General features: G+C 38.0%; 1 protein-coding gene across 5 annotated transcripts in view; it reads left to right on the forward strand.

The window, feature by feature from the left end:
• Window positions 1-21,471, forward strand: part of ADGRB3 (adhesion G protein-coupled receptor B3) — a 641,000-nt gene that overhangs the window by 526,617 nt on the left and 92,912 nt on the right. For all 5 annotated transcript variants that reach the window (XM_030555674.1, XM_030555672.1, XM_030555671.1 and 2 more), the window contains 2 exons: window positions 344-447; window positions 3,888-3,990. In XM_030555674.1, coding sequence (XP_030411534.1) covers window positions 344-447; window positions 3,888-3,990 — 207 coding nt within the window. The remainder of the gene's footprint in view (window positions 1-343; window positions 448-3,887; window positions 3,991-21,471) is intronic.

Raw genomic sequence — 21,471 nt, forward strand, 5'->3', positions numbered from 1 at the left:
TAACTAGGGTGCCTTTTAAACCTAAATTAATATTGTGGTGTCCTACTAAGTTGTAATATCATCATTTGCTTTATTTTATAAAACATTATGTAGTGGTATAATAAAACATTTTAAGGCTCTAAGGCCTCTCTGGATGGCATCAGTAGTTAAAGAGATCTCAGAGATGTGTATGGATCAAATTGGGAATTAAGTTAGAAGGAGTACATGTGTGCTTCATACCTTATATCACCAAGGCTGGCTATGATACAGTAGCTGTTTTAGGCATTTTCCTTTATTGCTTTTTTCTGGCATTTTAATTCCTGGAAGATAGTTTTTTCTCATAGTAGTTTGTTGTAACCTACAGATCATGGAATCATCTGGTGCCCCCTCAGTAACCCTAATAGTAGGCAGTGGTCTCTCATGCTTGGCTTTGATCACCCTCGCAGTTGTCTATGCAGCACTATGGAGGTATGTAATTGATGACATGGTTGAATGGAAATGCACAATTGTTTGGAATTAAATTAGTAGTTCAGGATGCCATTAGATATGTTCTTATCTTCTATAAGTAGTAATAGAAGGCATTTTTTAACAAAATAGCTATACAGTGCATGCTGCAATTGATCTGTAATAAATCCGATTAGTGTAATTGATTTGCTTGTCTGTCCTGGTCTACTGGTGACGTTATAGTCCATATCTTCTCTCCTCTCTTCAGTATTAATGATATTGCCCTTTCAGTGCAGTAGTCAGACAGCTAATAAACATTTTACAGGATTCCTCCAGAAGTGAATTCTTATATTTGAATTAAGGCTTATGACCTATTTCCTGACCCACTTCTCCTCCATTTACATTTGAACATGAGGTATCTGTGTAATAAAAAATACATATGAAAGTAACACAAGTTTCAGGTTTTTCAAGTTCACAGATGTTCAGACTACTATGCACACTTCAGCTGCATCATGCATTGAAGGGCACAGAATGAAGCAGTATGCCTTCAAAAACATGTTTGGTTGGGACTTTGTGGCACAGTCTAATAATGAACTTGTTTTGCACCTTAGGGACCCCTAGGATCATAAATGCAACTGAAAGGCATGGAGGAATTCAGTAGGAGGGGGATTTAAAATAGCATGATTAGTTAGTAAGGAAGAAGAGCGAGAAGTATATAAAATAATGAGGGACAGAGTCAGCAAACTAGGGACAGCTATTTACCCTTTCCCATAATACAAAAACAAAAGGGCACTTAATGAAATTAAAAGACATCAAGCTTAAAAGGATGGAAACTGTAACATTAACCAATGGAATATGCTGCCACACATTATTACTAAAATAAATAGCTTAATTACCAAAATAAATAGCTAAATTTCTCTCTCAGAGAGAGAGAGAGAGAGAGAGAGGATTAAACATTTTTGTTTAATATAGAAAACCTGGTTATTCCAGCCAGGATAAAATATTGTAAGGATTATCAGCCATCATGTCTTAAGGAATTAACATCGAACACCAATCAGTTCTTCGTCACAGATCCTACTGCTCCCCCTGCCCAGCTTCAACCTGTCACATTGTCAGTGGCCCTTTCTTAACCAATTTCCAACTGGGCAGGCCTCTGTGCAGCCAACCAGCCCCACTGAGATTTTCAAGGTAACCCAAGCTGCAACAACAGTGCAGCTCAAACAATGACTCACATCGTCGAGGAGTGTCCACTAACCAAATGCAGTGGAGGGCTCCAGAAGCTCTACTTGACCACTAAGAACACTATTGCTTGGCTAATATTCAAATGCTAAATAAATAAATAAGAAATAAACTGAGTATAAGATGGCTTCAGGAAGTGATTCCAAACTCCCCAACTGCAGAATTGGCTGGGTGCATTATGGGGTTATTGCTGTGTCTTGTGATGTATCTAGCATTGTTGGAGACCCGGTATGAGGCTGAATGTATTAGTGGTGGTTCCCAGTAGGAGGGCTTCTAAGCTGGGAAAGGAATTGTTTTATGTGACCTGAAAGGCATAAAAACAGAGTTTGGATGAAACTGACAAAAAAAAATTTAGATTTATATCAGGAAGTATGTGCTAAAAGTAAGGCCTTTTTAACTGTAGAAATGACCTTTGAAATTCCCAGCATTTGAGTTATTTAAAGCTGGAGTGAACAAAGCTTTCAGGAGTACACTTTAGTCAACAGTCTTGCATTGGCAGAAAGATTAACAGTGGATGTAATAAGAGTTTTCCTTCACTAACTTTTGTGATTCTTGGTTCTTGTGGGCTTGGTTATGTCATCCTTGAAAATATTTTTATTTAGCAGAAAACGCCTGCAATTTGTCTGGATTAGCAGTGTCTGCTCAAAAGAACTTTGGAATAGTAACATTGCTGGTCAGAAGAAATAAGGTGCATTAGCAAAGCTGCTGAAAGCTTGCACATCATCTGCCTGGCTCACGGCAATGCAGTAGGCCCCTAACTTTCCTGAGCACTAAATCTACCCACACATTGAGTAGTAAAAAACTGTTCTTGTACCACGTTCAGATCTGAGCTTCTTCATAGTTCCAGGGTGTTTGATTTTGGGTCTGGTTCAGGTCTATCTCTAATAAGGAGTTAGAGTGGTAGTATGTAGGCAAATGCATTAGCCTTTTTGTATTCATCTGCCAAATCACACACAGCCTTGGGCATTATACTTTTTTATTTATAGGAGGAATGTTTCTTGGGTTATCTTGTACTCTTTTCATGAAAGGTGTAATTAGACAACTAGGCAGAAAGGACGATGATTTATTTTCTGTCCGAAGCACAGCACCTCAAACTATCCCTCTTCACTGTGCCCTGAAGTGTCAGCTGTGGTTATGCATGTAAGGCCCGACATGGGATTTAAACCCATGACTTTCTGGCCCACTGGAGAGATAGCATCAACTGAGCTGTACTGACAAAGTAAAAGCTATAAATAAATTGCATAATTTTCATAAAATCTAGGTGCCCACAGCTCCCAGTGATTGGTCTGAAAACCAGACCAATAATACCAAAGGGGTAGCCGTGTTTCTTGAAATAGTCATCATTGTTTTGGTGTGCTTCAGCTTATAAAACATAGTGTAGCAAAATGAGGACATTTACATTTTTAAGAAACCAGTTGATACAGTTATTTTGTTATCCTGTAAACTATTTTCCTAATAGACTTGTAAAATGAATAACATAACAAGAGTTGGCAACAGGGAATATGTAATGATCACTATTATAATTTAATATCTACCAGTACAAAGATCAGCTATCTTTGCTATTTGGTCATATGGAGATGAAGGACTTATTGTATTATCACTTCTGCACACAAATTATTTTGTAAATGTAGCGTAAACTTCAAAATTAATTTATGTTATGATTATCCTAATAATGTAAGTGTTTAAGAACGCACTACTATGTTATGATCTACTATACTGCATCTTAATTCATATTGTGGGACATATCCTTAGCAATGGAGCTATTTCAAATTATGCCAGCTGTGGATCTGCCCCCCTATGAACACTCCCATAGAGGAGCAGACAGCAGAAGAAATTATATTACTATTGAGCTGAATTTATGCAGTCACATTATTATCAATATGATTCATATCAATAATACCAACAGCTTATAATGGAAGCACTGATAGAATCTAGCTTTAATGTCTTGAGATATTCTGAGGGAATTATAAAATATATAATGGAAACAAAAACTTTTCTAACTGGCATGTTATTTTGTATTAGTAGGAGATACCAAACGAGAAATAATGTAATAGTTTAATAGAAAAATTCTCTCTTGAAATTCTGGTAACAGAGCTCTTACATTTTAAAATGTCACCCACATTTCTAAGAATTGCATTCAAGTATTTATGGTTGCTTATCTGTTATGATAATATTTTCATTTTAAATGGCTTTAGAACCTTTTTATTCTATATTTATTTGGACAGGTACATCAGATCTGAGAGGTCAATAATTCTAATTAATTTCTGCCTATCTATTATCTCATCAAATATTCTTATACTGGTTGGACAAACTCAGACACATAATAAGGTATGATTGATTATATTGACTTCGTATTTTAATATCTATCTTTTTGTGTTTAATTTGGATACAAATCCATTCTCACCTAACTAGAGAGTTTTTGGTAAAATATTAACAGGCAAAGGAAATTATTTAACATTTCCTAATTTTTTTTCCTCCAAAAATCCCTTTTGGTATCATTCCCTTTGGCCCTGCTGTGTTCTCTGTGGTAGACTTGTGTGTTTTATAACTAAATTTCAAAGCTGAGATAGTTCAAAGACATGACATAAAACATCAAAAGCACAAATTCTGGCTCATTATAATAGTTGTAATAGGATTGTGTGCTACAATGTTGTGGGCTTTTTTTTGTCTTTTTATTAATACACTGACACTCAGAAGTAGTAAATTGCTTGGAAGTTAGAGTTCAACTTTTGAAAATGTGCACAAGCAGCTATACTCAGATGCTGTAGCAAGGCTGTATGGGTACCAGTTAAATATAGAACTATTAAACCTTTGATTTCTAATGGATATAGAATAGTAATATGCATCTTGTTTATGTACAGTTGTTTATGCATCTTGTTTATGTACAGTTTGCAGAACCTGGTTTCAGACTATTAGTGGTTTCAGACTATCTTTATCATATGTAGACACTTCTATGTGCTGGGTCATCACAAATCTCTGAGTGGTGCTGGGTAGCTTTTCCAAGCAACAAAAAGCAGTTGTTTTAAATTAAATAAAACCATTCAAATGGTTTAGAAAAACAGAATACTATATTTTTCTACAACAAACCTAAATTTCAGACAGTACTTGCCTTCATCCATCCCCATTACTGTCATTCACTTTTCAAATCAGTGCTTAGGAATTTAGCTGAATATCTCCAATTAGTCAATGAGAGGCACATGGCAACATGCTGAAAAATGTACCTCAAAATATATACTTGTACAATAATTCATAATATAATATAAGTATCTATTTGGTGCTGCAGAAGCAAGTCATGTGAATTTTATTGACTTTAAGAGGAGTTATGCAGCTAAAGGCCTGACTAAAATTTTTAAAAGTGCACAAGCGATTTAAGACCCCGAGTCCAACTGCAAGTAAGTGGGACTTCGACTCCTAAATCATTTCAGTTCTTTGGAAAATTTTACGTCAGAACACTAACTGGAAACGTTTTATATTCTACTTTATTATACAGCAAGTTGCATTTAATTGAAAGGAGAGATCCCCAGTAGTTGGCCACTGTTCTCAGAAAAGAATAGGAAGTGACATGAAAAAAAACATGCTCTTTAAAACAGAGGTTGGACAAGAGATTGTGAGCATTGTAAGGGCTGTGGATCCTAGTTTAGACAGACTCCTTAGCTAAGGGGATAATAATCGCACTCCAGCATGTGCTTGGATCTGGGGAGCCTGGAACCAAGGCAGTCTCTAATTCAACTCCTCTGAAAGCCACAGCCCTAATCATTCCATCAGTAGCCTTCTCATTTTCTGAGTTCCAGAAAAGTGTTTGGATGTTTCCTCGACTTCTTTTTGAGAATAAGAGGTCCTAAGAATGGAGATCTTCTGACGCAATTTATGAGAGAAAAAGAGCACATTATGAAGTCTACATTTTAAAGTGCTTTGTGGTCTGAAAAGCTGCTCTAAAAATGGACATTTTTCTATCCATATATGTTCTCTGTAGTCCATATGTTGTCCTTGATACATGGGCAGAACATCCAGTACCTTAAATGGATCAAGGGCAAAATGTGGTTCTCTTTTCCAAGGCCAAAGGTTTCTCTTTTATTTGTTTACTGATTCAAACTGGTTTTTACTACTGTGTCCACTTCAGAGCTAGTATACTATAGCTCCAGAAGATCACCACGTGTATGCCATGCATCATCAGAAAAGTTGCCAACTAATGCCATGATTCAGCAAAACTCTTAGGCATGTGCTTAAGTCCCACTGAAATCAGCGTAGCTGAAGCATATACTTAACACATGCTGAAAAGCATTTGAGATTTGCTGAATCCTGGGGTCTAAATTCTTCATGGTAGAATTTTTATTTTTGATGTTGATCTACGAAAAAAGACCCCACATTTAGATTTCAGTGCCAACAGCTGGGCGAGGGGGGAATCTTAGTTTGCCATGTTAACTGAGAAAATTTGATCTGGAAGAGGCAGAAATAGAAAAAAGATCTGTGTCTTAACCATTGTTTGAGAGAAAAAAACCTTTTGACATTAGCCTTTTATATGAGTTATATTAATACTATTCTCTGGTAATACAAACAGGATCCAGTTGTGGAGTTTATTAAAGGTGTGGGGGCCAAATGCTACAGTTTTTACTCAGGAGAAGGTTTCATTCCAGTCAGCTAGAAATCTCCCTGAATAAGGACTGCAGGGAATTGACTCTTGGAGAATAGGTGTTGCTGCTCTGGTACTTGAGAAGGAAAGGAAGCATTTTAAACATTAAATATAAGAGGACTTGTCTTCATGTTTGTAAAGAGAGAAAGACCTGATTTACCAAGTTTGAATTCTATACTGTCCTATTCTCCTTTTGTACCACCACCATCACCAGGGTATCTGATCACCACTAATCAGTATCTGTATACTAATCCCAACACCACAAAGTTCAAGGGTGTTCACATATGATGTTCCATTATATAGCCCCACTTGTTCAATTTATTATTGGATTTAGAACTGGATCTGGGTTTAGGATAGGTTTAGATATGGTCAAGGCCAAGTTCTAGTAGTAAATTGGAGCAGTGTGTAAATTAAGCAAAATGAAAATACAGTGATTACAAACAGCATTTTGCTGTCCTGATTTACAGATTGTAGATTTCTCTCTTTGCATTAATCACTTTACAGACCAGTTTTTATTTATTTAAAAATTTTCCAACTTTAAAAAACTTATACTTCTGTGGGGCTGTTTTTGTGCACACTGGCAATTTGTGAATAAAGGAATCATGACTCTTGCACTAAAAAAGTGCAGATTATTTCTTATTTTTTTATTTACTTTAAATATACCATAGGTATTCTGCATATTAAAACTAGCAATAGTATTTTAAGGCTGAGTGTATTATTCATGGTTTGACTTTCTTTGTGTATGAAGAATTAATGAAGACTAAGTGAGTTTGAAATACTGTACTTTCTCTGTAAAAGTATGTTCTGTCCTTTTTTTCCACTAAAAAAGGGTCATGATATTTCACACAGGCAAAAATGGACAGTGTACTGATAGGGCCATATAAAAGGAGTCTAAGTTCTTCAAAGATGGAATAGCTTTTATATTTCAAATACTCAGTGCTTAAAGGCAAAAATTCTTCCCTCTCAAGTATTTCAACTAGAGGGTTCAGATATTAGACCTGAGGTATAGGCCATCAAGCTTTTTCTCCTATTTTAAGATAGGGAGGGGGAAATAAAGAACAAGGGTTGTTAGAAGATTTGGGATTGAATAGCTGTTTTCACCAGAAAAGCATTTTTCTTTGTTTTCTTCATAGTGAAAGATATTGTGCAGTTTCTTAAAGGAGACAGGAGAGAATCGGTCAGCTAGTTTCAATATGTTTTCCAAAGAAGTTTCCAAATGCAGAAAAATCTGTTGAAAATTCTCTTAAACCATGCATAAGACATGTGTAGAGACTCCTGTTCTCTCAAGCACCTGTTTTGAAATAAAGGTTGTTGGAGGCAGAATTTTCAAAGGCTATAAAGTTTCTACGATTATGTATTCTGCTTAAATATAATCAGTGTTGCACTTGGAAGGAGATATGAAGCATGTTAATTTATTGAAACATTTTGATACTTCTTTCTGCTTCTTGGTTTCTTTTCTTAGGTAAAACTTGTTCTGTATAAAATATTAGGCATATTAATTTACTTAAACATGGGGATATTTCTAATATGATTAGTGTGCTGAAGATACTCCTTTCAATTCTGATTTAAAACTCATTAATACTGGTATTAAGGGCCTGATTCAGAATCCATTGGAGTCAATAGTAAAGATGCCACATTGCATAAATAAGCTAATAGGACAAATAGATGTGTGCTTTGTCAAATACTAGAAAGTGTCCCTAAAACCGACACAAACACTGAGTCTTTGCTTGGTAGAGACTACCCTTTTGGGGGGGAACTATATTTCAGTGATTTGAAGGCTTGATTATGTCATGTAACTCTTTCCATATAATCTGCTTACTGTTGCTTTCCTTGCCATCAAGAAAAATGGCTGCATTTCTTCACTGCATAGACTTTGTTGCTTGAAACTATAAATCTTGATTATGCTCCAGCTCTAACTTATCAAGTAGGCTTCCCCCTCCCCCCCAATAAGGTACTGATAGGTATTGTCCTGATTTTTTTTCTCAATTTCTTTTTTAGTTTCTGAATGTGCATGTACTAAAATATCTGGCTTCATTAAGAGTTGCATTGTAAATAAAAACACATTAGTCATCAGAGATAAACAAATACTGTTTTCCTTAGGAAGAAAACAGTGCTAAACAAACCACAAAAATACATTTTACAGGTGGGGGAAGTTAATTCTTTTCCATCTTACCTGTTTCTATCATGTTTCAGAGTTATCTGACTGCTCTGCATTGGTGCCTCAAAGGGAATCTGTGTGGCTTTTGAGAAATAGGTGCATTTTCCAGAGTGTATGCTCTTCCCTTCATGCACACTTCTCCATTCTGTTAGTTGTAATAGGGTGTATGTATGCCCATCAAGGGAAGATTATATCCTTTAGAGTGAGGTAGATGATCACAGCATGTTTAATTTTCTGTATCCTCTCTAATTATAGCTTAGGGTTTGTGATGCTCACTATTGCAGCATTTTGGTGATAATCCCTTATTTACATGGGTTTACAACTCAGCCATAAAGTCTGCTTTGTGTTAAAACTTGGAGCATTATATTGGATGGGTAGTGAGGGGGATTTGAATATACTCTTTGAGCATCTAAAGTACAAAAAAACCTAATAATCAGTTTGCATAAATGCTTTAGGGGAAAAAATGGCTTAGAAACCAAACCAAACATGCCTAAAGTGTTGCAGATCATTAACCAATTTGGATTAGATCCCTTGACTGGATGAAGCTATCAAGTTACTTCTTTTTACAAAATAGATGCCTTTATTCTCCCCTCCACCCTGACACACGGCCTGAAGCCCATGAAATTGCAAAGCAATGGAAAAAGCCTCAGAAGCAGCAGGAGCCAGTGTAACATGTCCCCTCCTCACTCCCTGAAGTAGCTGGCTGTGTAATTAGAACTCACCAGGGGATTGAAGAGTCCTTGTGGAGGGGTGGAACTAGGGAGCAGCACTTTATCTGGCATGATTACCTCAGATATCCATGTGGGTATTAATTCTGCTTCTAGCCCATGTTAACTGTTGCACCCTACTTGAAGCCGCCTTATAGAAAGGGTATTGTGGAGGCAGAGGAACCAGTAGCAACATAGCTAAGAAACAGCAGGCAAGAGCTCAAGGGTAGCTGGAACACACACAGTGTGAAAACAACACTGAGGTTGTGTTAGAAAGCAATGAATGAAGAAGGTAATTTACAGTTGAGAAAGTAAACTCCGAGCCTAAACTGGTGACTTCAGTGGAGCATAACCAACTAACTCCAGCTGAGGATCTGGCATAGGTCCTCTCACTCATGTGAACACCAGGAAGCCATTTTAACCCCTTCACTGGTGAGTCTCACCTCTACCTGTGTGTGGAGTTTGAATGCAGTGGCTCTTTGACGGACTGGTACAGCCATGTTATTGGAATGTGTTTGTGCTCCAAAGACCAGCAAACAGAGTGTATTTTGCCTATGTGCTGTGCATTCAGAAGCACAGAACCAATTAACTGCAGTGAAGCCCACTTAAATGAATACCTGTTAAAAATATTAGGCCTGTTTAAACAATGCTGCTTCCCTATGCAAAACTCTGACAAAACCTGTTAACTTCAGGTGGATTAGCTCACTACTCTGAGACTTTTATGAGTCTTTCTGGGGAGCAGACCCTACATTGCTCTCTCCTACCTCAAGATGAGTACACGGCTTGTCACTCCCACTATTGATACCTGCCTCGGAGAAGGTTTGATCTGAAAGCACCAAGCGGTCTCTTTCTCAAAATATATCAACTCTAGCAGTCAGTTTGGGATTCTGTAAACAAATTTGACTTTTAATGTTACAAGAAAGATTATATAGAAATTAGAAAGGTTTTAAATACTACCAGTGATACTCAGACTCCTGTTATGAGCTCTGGTAAGCTATTCTAAACAACATTACAAAAAAGGGGGGGAAATAGTTTTATTACAGGCATTCTGAAATTTTATAGTGATTTTCCCTTGTATGATTCAGAATCACAATTGCCCCATCATACAGACATTTTATCATACTGCTCCCAATATGTAGTTTCTCTGTCCGTGTCCACTAAGGCCTGTTTTTAATTGCTACTTCTCCTCTGGAAGTCACCCCAGAACCCTCAGGATAAATAGCTCATCCCCTCAAACACCTATTTCAGTAGTTTCTGGCAAGCTGTTGATGACTCAAGCTACCTATTTTTTGGCTTCACACATTCTTTCTGTTCCTTTTGGGTTTGTTTACTGGATTCCAGTTCAAATTGCAAAGTAGTCAGTGAGAGGTAGATGAGACTTATAAAGCCCAGCACAGTTTAAATGCTCATGTGTTTGATTTATACTATCAGATTTCAGGAGGGAGGCACTTCATTCCTAAATAAAAATGGTAAAATAGGATTTTTAAGTGCAGATATGACAATAACAGACTCCATAGACTCCATTATAATAATAATTATAAATCAGCATTCAAGTATTTGGTGATTTTCATCCTTCTGTGGGAGGCAGCATTTTGCTTGTTAGTCTTCCACTGTGGGCGGCACAGATTACCAGTCCTCATATTACAACAGACACAGATAAATCCATTTGTAACACAAACTAAAATGGATATAGAAACACAATACAGCCTTTGGTAAAATAATGCATTGTAAAAGAATAAATTCTGGGCTAAATGCAGTAGAAAATGGACATTATAATAAATCTGTTATTCAATATTCTTCCTTTGTACAAACCAAAACATGTTAGGAAAATATAAAGTCCTTTTAGAAGAATATCATTTAAAAGCACAAGATGAAAATTTGGTGCAATAGGGTTATCTATTTACTCTACTAGGTTTCTTCTATACTTCCTTAGTGTTCCTCATTGTCTCTATATGTATTCAACAACATATGGTAAGTTTCAACCTTAAACACTGCCAGGTTCATTTTTATTGTCAAGGTTCCTTCCCCACTCTGAACTTTAGGGTACAGATGTGGGGACCTGCATGGACACTTCTAAGCTTAATTACTAGCTTAGATCTGGTATCGCTGCCACCATCCAGAATTTTCAGTGTCTGAATCACTCCCTGTCCCCCCAAAACCTTCCCCTCCCTGAATAGCCTTGAGGGACTTCACCAGTTACCTGGTGAGCACAAATCCAAACCCCTTGGATCTTAAAACAAGGAGAAATTAACCAACCCTCCTCCTTTCCCCCCACTAATCCCTGGTGAGTCCAGATCCAATCCCTTGGATCTAAAAACAAGGAAAAAATCAATCAGGTATTAAGAAAAAAGGTTTTTAATTAAAGAAAAGAAAGGTAAAAGAAAACTCTCTGGGAGCGATTAGCATACCAGCTACTCACAACGGATTTCAAACACAGAGGATGTTCCCCTGGGCACAAATTTAGATACACACAAAAAAAAATAATACCCAAATACCCAATTTGATTCTACCTCTAATTGCATAAGACAGGCTACAAAGAAATAAACATAAACCTATTTATTCCTTTCTAAAACTTACTACTCTGATAAGAGGCTGGTTCCTTGATCTTTTTCACTCTGGCTGAAACTGAAACGCTAAACAAAGGAAAAACTTCCCTCCTTCCTTTTGAAACATCTTGTTCCCCCATTGGTCCCGCTGGTCAGGTGTTAGCTAGGCTAGGTGAACTTTTTAACCCTTTACAGCTAAAAGAGGCATTAACCCGTAACCATCTGTTATGACATTTATAATTTAAAATTTTTGGTTTTCACTCTTCTATCTAAGTAATAGCTTCTTAGGGCCCCAAACTTGCAGTTGTCAAGGCATTGAGAATACTCTTATGGACAATGACTGTGCTAGTGGGCTGATTAGAGACTTAAAAATAATTATTTTCTTGATGCATTTTTCCTTTTCTATTTAACAGATATAGGGCTGGATCCTGCCACCCTTACACACATGAGTAATAAGTAGCAGAGGTTATACATGTATAAGGTTGACCAAATCAGGTCCAAAGATGGATCATATGCCAATATGGCAAGAGATTGTTTACTGGTTTGGTTAGTTATCATGACTTCTGGAAACAGATCTTGCAATGTCCCTTTTATGCCTGGTTATTTTTTATTTTGCTGCAACAGATTAAAGATATGAGAGAATCATATACATAGTTTGATCCAATCTGAGAAATTCCGACATGATCAGTCCAGTCCAGTATCCTGTCTGTGACAATAGCCAGTACCAGCTACTTTAGAGGAAGGCACAAGAAACCTTGTAGCAGGCATTTATGAGATAACCACCCTTTGTGTTGGAATAGTTGGTTTTATTTATTACATTGGTTAATTTGTGGTACATTGAAGTCAAAGTGATATTTAGAGTCTGAAGGAAATTTTCCACTAAATGATATCCCTTCGCTGGAGGTCCAGTTTAGGGTCTAAATGACTTGACAATGTCTGTGTTTTGATTTATTTATCTTCCGCTGTTTTTATGAGAATTTAGATTAAGTAAAATTTTATGGGTAAATAATTATGTGCAGTTGTGCAACTGAATAGAAAATTGTCCTAGGAATAATTGTGAAAGAAAAACTGTAAAGTTAAGAAGCACTGCCTTGGAGTATAATCATGGCTTTTCTTAATGAATGGAATGGTGAGACTTTTCAGAACCCTGCAGGGAAACTTACATTTTTGTAATAAAAAAGGCCTCCAGCTGTTAAAACTAATAATATTTCTGCAATGTCAGAAAGTTCAGCCTGCACTAGCTTTGTGGGTTTTAAAAACAGGTGAAAAAACATTTTAATATCTCTTTTTTTTCTGGAGAAAATTGAAGTGTATCTGGAAGAAAGAGTCCAGCAGTTGGAAGGATGTGTGAATAAGGTTGGCACAAAATGTTTTACCACCAGTCAGTGATTACATAACTGGGAATCATTAGAAGAACTGCATGTAATTTATGATGTGTCTTTGTATTTCATAACTATCACATCTCAGAAACATACTAAATAATTTTTTTAAGGAAGAAAATCTAAGTGAATTTATTATTCCTTAAATCCCATTTTAAGTTAGGTAAGGGCTTAGAATGCAAATTGTATCCTTAATAAGCTTAGCTGAGACATACAGGACAACAATTCCCAATATGTCAGAACCTACTGCTGCTGAAACTTGGGTTTTAAAAAGATGGGATTAATTTTGTTATCTGTTATTTGCATTGAAAATTTATACTTCTTGTATGTAAGAGGGCTCTCAAGTCTCTGTCTTTTACTGCATATCCTCTTATGTCATGTCAATCAGAACTCAGACTTGAGTGTTACCAATTTAATTACCACTATAAAACCTTCATTTTGGTACTTCTTATTTTTTAAATAGTAAGAGTAATAATGTGCCACTGAACCGAGTAATCTCACAAGGCCTAGCAATTGCGCCACAATGGACAACAAAGTGATTTTTGCTACAAATCATAGCCTTAGACCTCAATATTAGGGACAGCATTAATGCTGTACACAAACTGGTCACAGCACTCACTTGCTCATTATTTTCACAATATCTGTACCCCCAATGACCAATCTGCAAGACCTCAGAAACCGAGCAAATGTCTTTTTCCATCACTCCATCAGCATATTAAATTTTCCTTTGATTTTAGTAACAAGGTTGTACTATCCTGATATAGCCATAGGATTGCTGAAGAGCAGTGGAAATGTATTTCAACCAGATTTTTAAACCCTAGAGAGAAAAATGAATGCAATTCCATAAATATCTTAACATTGTGTGTGCCTACATTAAACAATAGTCACTAAACAATTTTCTATGTATTAATAAAACAGGCATTTTTAATGTTAGCAAATGTTCCCTAGCCGAAGACAGGAAGCTTTCTTGTGCATCTTCAGTAAGTAGAAGTTATTAACCCATTCATTTCTAGGAAGACATCTGTTAGAACAGGCTCATTATTTTCAAAGAAGTGGCGTTAGCAGGATGTGAAGCCTCCCAAAAACTGTATAGTTCTGCTGTGAAATGTATGTTGTCTGGCAAAGTTACCTCCTGAATTTCCTACTGTCAGCAACACGTGACCTGGACACATTGTGGCTGAATGGTCACAAAAGTCAGTACATTGATGCATCATTTGGATGGTGACAATGTCTTTTCAAGAATAACTAGAAGGCTGGGTGACTGCTGAAGTTTTTAAAAATAGGTGAGTGTGTGTGATAAGTCAGGAAGAGCCAAAGAAGCTCTGGGGGGCAGAGGCTAGCATTTCCTGTGTTTGTATGATGCTATTTCCTGTCTGTGACCTGGTTCACCTCTCAGTGCTATGCAATATTAAAGTTAAAAAATAATAATTCAAGAAACCCCAAAGCCATGAGGGTTCTGCTAATTCTCAGCTAGTAGGGCTTCTTTTCCCCATTAAATTATCAAGTTAAAAAATAATAATTCAAGAAACCCCAAAGCCATGAGGGTTCTGCTAATTCTCAGCTAGTAGGGCTTCTTTTCCCCATTAAATTATCAAGTTTGCATTGTATCTCAAATACTTCAGACTGTTTGATTCTCATGGCTTTCCCTTAGAAGCTGGCAAGCAGAAACCTGCAAGTGCATTATAAAAGCTTAGGTAATAGCTTAGCAGTTTCTGGAAGGAATGTTAAGTGGTGGTGAAAATAAAGCCATTGAAAATGCACAATTATGGGTACACAAAAAAAGCCTGGTCTTTCAGTGCAATCTCTAGTTAATTTCTTCTATGTCCTTTTTGTTGATTTCATATTGGTAATGCTTTTCTGCAACAAGCAGTTTCTCTGTTTGTGGTTAAATATGGAATTCTGTTTTCAATGGCTTCTATTAAGGCACATAAACAGAGCTATATGATGGTACACAGTTTTAGGTAATACAGAAAAAATCCTTCCCATGCTAACTTCTAGCAGTGGAGACTGACACCTCACAAAGATCTGAATCCATCATTGTGATCTGCAGTGGAGGATTTCTGTGCCCCCGTGGGAACCCACTGACTTCAGTGGGGCTCCATGTGGATGCAGCACTCTGCTCACACACGTCACAATGCAGGATTGGCTTCTAAGGTGCCAGCATCATCCTCGGGGATGCCTGGCTTGACATGGCCCCCAGTAGTCCATCCAGCAGCTAAGATGTGCTGGCGCTAAACATATGTCCCTGTGCCTTATGTAAAAAAATTTCCCTCTGTGCCCTAAAGATTCCCTTATCCTAAGGGAATTCTCCTACCCTAAGAGATAGAGCAGAGTATGGCCAAGGTGCCCTGAGATATTTGGGCTTTATCAGCTTGGGAAAGGTTGGATGAATGTGGCATGGAAGATTGCGCAAGAGGAGGCATCTATGACATATGCATAATTTAAAACTGGGCATTTTAGGTTCACTAATTTTAGCTGCTAAAATACATTTGAGAGGATTGTAGGATTAATTATTAATAATCATTGTTGTTGATAAAAATGAAGTCCATCCTCAAAGCTCTGGGAGTGTTTCCAATTGAGCAAACCTTCAATGTAATGTATTAACAGATATAAAAAGCCTCAACTCCTTTCACACTCACTCCCCTAGGGAAACACCTGAGTAAATACATTATCCTTGCATTGTGCGGTCAAGGTCAGCACCCCTGAGCTTTATCAGCTCTCTTGTGGAAGCATGAGGGGATGGAAAGAAAGGAGGACACCTTCAACTACACAGAGAACATCCTGCCTTTAGTGCCCCGCTGCTGATCTCAACTGGTAAATGGTGCACAGGGGGAGAAGTTGTCTCCATGGTAACTGGGACTGAAACTGTATCAGGCTTTATAGATCAAAATAAATACCTTAAATTGTACTGAGCAGTAGAGTGGAAGCTAGTATCGTTGATGGCAAGGAAGTGTCCAATGCTTGATATGGCTAGTGTTGCTAAGAAAGGATCTGATCCTGTTCCCATCAAAACCAATGGGAATGCTCTCATTGACTTCAGTGGTGCCAAGACTAGGTGCAAAATGAGGATCCATTTTTTGCACTAGTTCACTAAGTAGTCTTCAAGGGTGGCCAACAGTCAGGTCACATAGGGTGGGATAATTGGTGAAATCCACACTAGAGAGGAAAAGTCACAACCTTCTATCCAGATGCTGATGGAAAAAGGCAGTTCTGGCCTCAGCATGTATGTGTAAATCCAGGGATATCTCCAAAAGTCCTCTTTCTTCTTAGAGATTGAAGAACCCTTAAATGATCAGAATGTAATAGCCACACCAGCTTCCTGTGGAGTCTGCAGGCTGAGAATAGCCAAAGTGTATTCACTCATGTTCTTTTCTTTCCCCAACTCCCCAGGCTACCCCCAGCATGCCCCTAAGTCAGGGACTGCAAAGGGAGTCAGAATCATTCTAGCAGCTCTTTGCCAGCTGGGGAACCTCCTTAAAATTGGGGATTTCCCTGGGGACTATTTTTGCCCAGTTTACAGCCTATTTATGTGTAACTTAGGTAAAAAATGTTATGGTTTTCTCTGGGGGGGCTATTTTCACCATTTTTTGGCTCATGTTTTGTTTGAAATTCAGCCAGAGAGCCAGAGCTTTATGTGGTTAATCATTTAAAATAAATGAAAGGATTTTATTTCCTTAAAAATGCTACTAATGCATCATTTAATAAGTCATAATTTGTATATAATAAAATCTCTAAAACTTAATCAATGATAATTGTGTTATTTAGAAGCAACATGATGTCACACAAGCTGAAAACAATGCAGTGGTTCGTGCTTTTTTTAGATCTGAAGCTGTTTCTCAGTGTATGGTAGACATCCTTGTTTCTTTAAGCATTACATGTAATGTTGAGTTCTATTCAATATTTATAGTTATTTATCTTTCAAAGTAACTAAATCCAAATTAGTACAGAGCTCAAAGCACTCTGGGAAGGGAATGTTTATATATGCTAATGATTTCTATTTAAGGGGAAAAATACTAAAAGCTGAGATAATGTGCTACTAGCAATGGAGTTTATCTAGCCTTAATTATCCAGTGACTTCCAAACCACAAATAATATAACAGGTGCACAGCAGACCAACTTGTTCAGGCGACAGGTTACTTTACTGGACAAAACCACTGTATCCCTTTCCAGTCCCACCGTCCTGCCTTAAAGGAAAATCCTCTATGTGAGCAGACAGAGTTGTTATATTGCTGGGCTGGGGAGAGGTCAATTAGCCAATTTACCACATGTGGTATGTGGGAGGCCCATCAGTCCTAGGGCTGGAGTTCCCATGATTTGCATAGGGTGGGATGAGAGAGATCTGATGTTGGAAAAACAAATTTCAAGTTGGTTGGGGATGAATCACTTCTTTCAGTCTGACAGCCAGGAAGAAATGGTCTGTGTTCCCCCCGCCCCCATTGGAACTGGGCACAGCTTCAACAATCCCTAAACCTGATAGCTGCTTGGGGGAGTGGAAGGGAAAATCCTAGCTCTAATAGGTACCTTTTCCTTTCCCTGGCCCTTTATAGATGAGACATCTACAATGGATGGAGTTTTCCTCTTCCAGCCCTACCGAGGGAAAAGTGGTTTTGCTCTCAATTTTTTTTAAACAAATCAAGGAACTGTCTTAAATAGCACTTTCCCGCTGTAGTCCCCATTCTTTCCCACCCCTCCAGGCTCTTCCATCTGTCTTCTATTCTGTCTTTACTCCATGCCACACTCTTCTTCCTTTTTTCATTATTTTTCCTTTCCTCCTTTTGGTCCTGCTTTCATCACTCTTCCCTTCCATATCCTTGGACCCTTTTACTGTCCTTTCTTTCCTTGTCCACCTCTAATATTTCCTTGTTCCAACCCACTTGTTCTGCTTCTTACTCTCTGTTCCTTTCTCCCCTCCTTTTTCGTTGTTCTGTCTCTCTAATTTTTCCCAGCTCCCCTCACTTCACCTCATTCTGGCCCCTCTTCCCTCCCTGGTTCACTCTCCCTACTCTCTTGCTGTCTGTCCTGTGTCCCCCTCTGACTAGGTGATCTTCTTCTCACCATATTCTCTGTCAGACTGCCCCTTGTAAAATGGTATCCTACCCCTTTTCTGGCCTTCCCTAAAAAATGTCAGACTTCCAATGGAGGTACGTTTCAAGTCTTGTATAGCATATGCAGGGCCGGCTCCAGGCACCAGCATTCCAAGCTGGTGCTTGGGGTGGCAATCTGCAAGGGGTGGCAGTCCGTCTTGTTTTGCCCCCAAGCAGCACGCCGAATTGCCGCCGCGGGCGGCAGGGGCAATCCGTGCGTCATTAGGGCGGCAGGCGCGTTTCCACGGTGACGGCAATTCGGCGGCAGTTTCTATGTTTACTGTCCACTGGGGCTTCAGCTAAACATAGAAGCTGCCGCCGAATTGCAGCCGCCGCGAAAACGTGCCTGCCACTCTAAAGGCACACGGATTGCCCCTGCCTCCCGCGGCAGCAATTCGGCATGCTGCTTGGGGCCGCGAAAATTGCAGAGCTGGCCCTGAGCATATGCCTATATTAGATCTGCCTCCCAGATAGGTGGACAAGTGCATTATTTTGAGCTGAACCTCCATCAGTCCCTGTGCTACGTTAGGAGGACTCGCCTCCCATGCCAATGGTACATTCATTGTGAGCAAGTGGTTCACCATCACTGAGCAATTCTACGAGAGATGCTTTGTTTTCCTTTCTTTTATTAAAGTATGGCTTTAAAAGACAACAGGGGCAGCACTGTTCAATTCTTATAGAATTATTAAATCTTTTTCTTTGAGAGATTCACCCTCAGAATTCACTGACCCAATATTATATTCCAGCGTCTATGTATGTGCTACTTTGACCCCCATTGTTGCAGCATGTCAATGCAATGCAAACATTTATTTATCCTTTGTGATGTAGGGAAGTGTTATTATCAACATTTTGCAAATAGGGAATTGGAGCACAGAAAAACTGACTTCTGCAAGTCTGCAGCAGAGCCAGGAACTGAACCCAGAAATCTTAAGTTCTACTCCTGTATCTTATTCGCAAGACCATCCTTCAAGGCAACTGATTTGTTTTTATATGTCTTTCCTATTGCTATACCAGATACAGCTATACAGGTCTGCCTCATCTTACGCTGGGTTACGTTCCGCAGTCAGCGCGTAAAGTGAAAATCACGTATAGTCAAAATTACATTGAGTGTAATGGCAGGCAGAATCACCCGCGCTACAGAAACAGTATTTAAATTGTTATTTTTTTCTTTTTTTTGTTGTTTTTTTCCTTGTTTTTGCTGACCGCGTAAAGCTGAAATCGCGCATGTTAAATGCACCTAAGATGCGACAGACCTTTGTAGTTTTTTTTCTATTTTGGAAAGTTGGTGTTTATTTATCAAATTTTGAGATATTTGGTGATCTTTTATACTAAGTCAGGAACATTTTGATTAATTTATGATGGTGCCTTTTTTAAAATCATAGCTGCCTTTATGGATTGTTATTTTAAACACTTTTTAAGCAATTATGCCCAAAGATTTTTAAAAAGCTAAGAAAATTAAATCTAGTCAAATTAGTCAACAAATTGCACCTCACCCTCCAGTCATGTGAGAAACCCACTTTCCAGGTTGGCCTGAGGTTTTTGCACATTGGGCTGTTAGAGGTTAGGAACATCACACTGCTGATGTTCAGAGCTTGTCTTTGTATGTCTTTTCAGTATAACTAATGCACATGTGCACTAAAGCCTGCCTGCTGCAATCCATATAAATATGTAGTTGAAAACAAACTATGTAGGACTGGATTTTCTAGTGCCTTGTACCTTATGTCTCCATTAATATCTATACAAAGCAGGTGTAGAACAATAGCAGAATGGTAACCTTTTTGTGTTCCCTTTGCACAGGTGTGGGTGACTACGCAAAGTGCAAAGTAGTAGAAATCAAGCACTAAGTATGATTCAGCTGCTTTGCACTGCTCTGGTGATGCAAAGAAGCTATTAACCCATCTTCGTTGCTTGGTTAAGTACCTGGTTTACAACTGCTTTGTGTCACAGCGCAACATAAAGTAGCTGGAGCAAACTGGTGAATCTTGCCCTATTTGTTTGCACTTACTAGTTGCTTTTCTGAAAGCTAGCAAAATGGTCACTTTTCCTTTAGTTTCTTTAATTTCTCAGTGACTGCAATCCAAATCATGAGATTTATTGCCGCCAAAATATTATTTAGGGTACATTTAAGGGTACATTTTCTAAACTTTGCATAGGTTTTTAAACGGTAAAATACCTCTTTATGAGAATGGTAATAATACAGCATAAATCCCTACAGTGTTTTGAAAATGAGAGACGTTTATAGCATGTGTGAGGTGAAGTCAGAATGGGAAAGAACCCCAGGAAATATTAATGGAAAACAGGCAACTAATTCTGTGTAGCGCCTACTGAAGATGTACCCCTTAACTGTAAGTACTCCAGACAGAATAGCACAAAACCATATTGCTTCATACTTTTAGATAACATTATTAAAAACTTAATTGCGACAGATGGACCATAAAAGCAGAGTTTGTACTTGCCATGATGTTAATCTGTTGACTTGGTGGAATTCTCAGTTTTTGCATTATATATAGTACTTCCTATCCATGATTTTCTTTTAAGTCTGAATTGTTTAGTGAGGTGGTCATTATTGTATGAAGTATAAAGGGGAGTTGGACAGTCAAGTGCACAAACTTTGTTATATAGATGTAGTAAACAGGATCTTTAATCAGAACTGCTTAACTTTGTGAGATGACATTGCAACTGCACTTGATTTTGGCCCCAGTCTTCCATTGACTTCACTGGTGCCCCACAAAAGTTCAGCACTCCAGGCAGCAGCTCCTTACAAGACTGGGGCCTTGTTCAGTATGATTTGTGGCAAGACTTTGGTAAAATGATAGAACAGTTATTCATGTACAGAGCTGTGAATAAGTTAGTTTTTTAGCATCGTTACTGAGTAGCACTTACTGATTCAATTGTCAAAATACCGTTATGAAAAATTCCTGTTAAGCATAATGGAAAAATAATGAGTTTTCTATATTTTTAATCATTCTCTGTAGACTTTAATAGAAAAATTTGTAGATTGTTGTAGAATGGTTCAATAAACCTCAAGAAAAGATAACACTTTCTATTACATTTCAGGGGTTTCTAGAGTAATTTCTATAGTCTCTAATTATACTTCTATAGACCCATATTGGTTTAATACAAAAGGATTTTTGCATACTGGAAGCAGCATTGGGCCAAATTCTGCCATCAATTATACAGCTTCTGCTGACCTCGACTGGAGCTGTGAGCACATGAGAGGGCAGAATTTGGCCCACCGGAGATTACATCAGTCAAATTCACAATTATGAAATCAAAATGCAAACCCTCTCTGTTATAGTCCAAGC

The sequence above is a fragment of the Gopherus evgoodei genome, chromosome 3 (assembly GCF_007399415.2).
Source record: "Gopherus evgoodei ecotype Sinaloan lineage chromosome 3, rGopEvg1_v1.p, whole genome shotgun sequence".
Classification (NCBI taxonomy): Eukaryota; Metazoa; Chordata; order Testudines; family Testudinidae; genus Gopherus; species Gopherus evgoodei.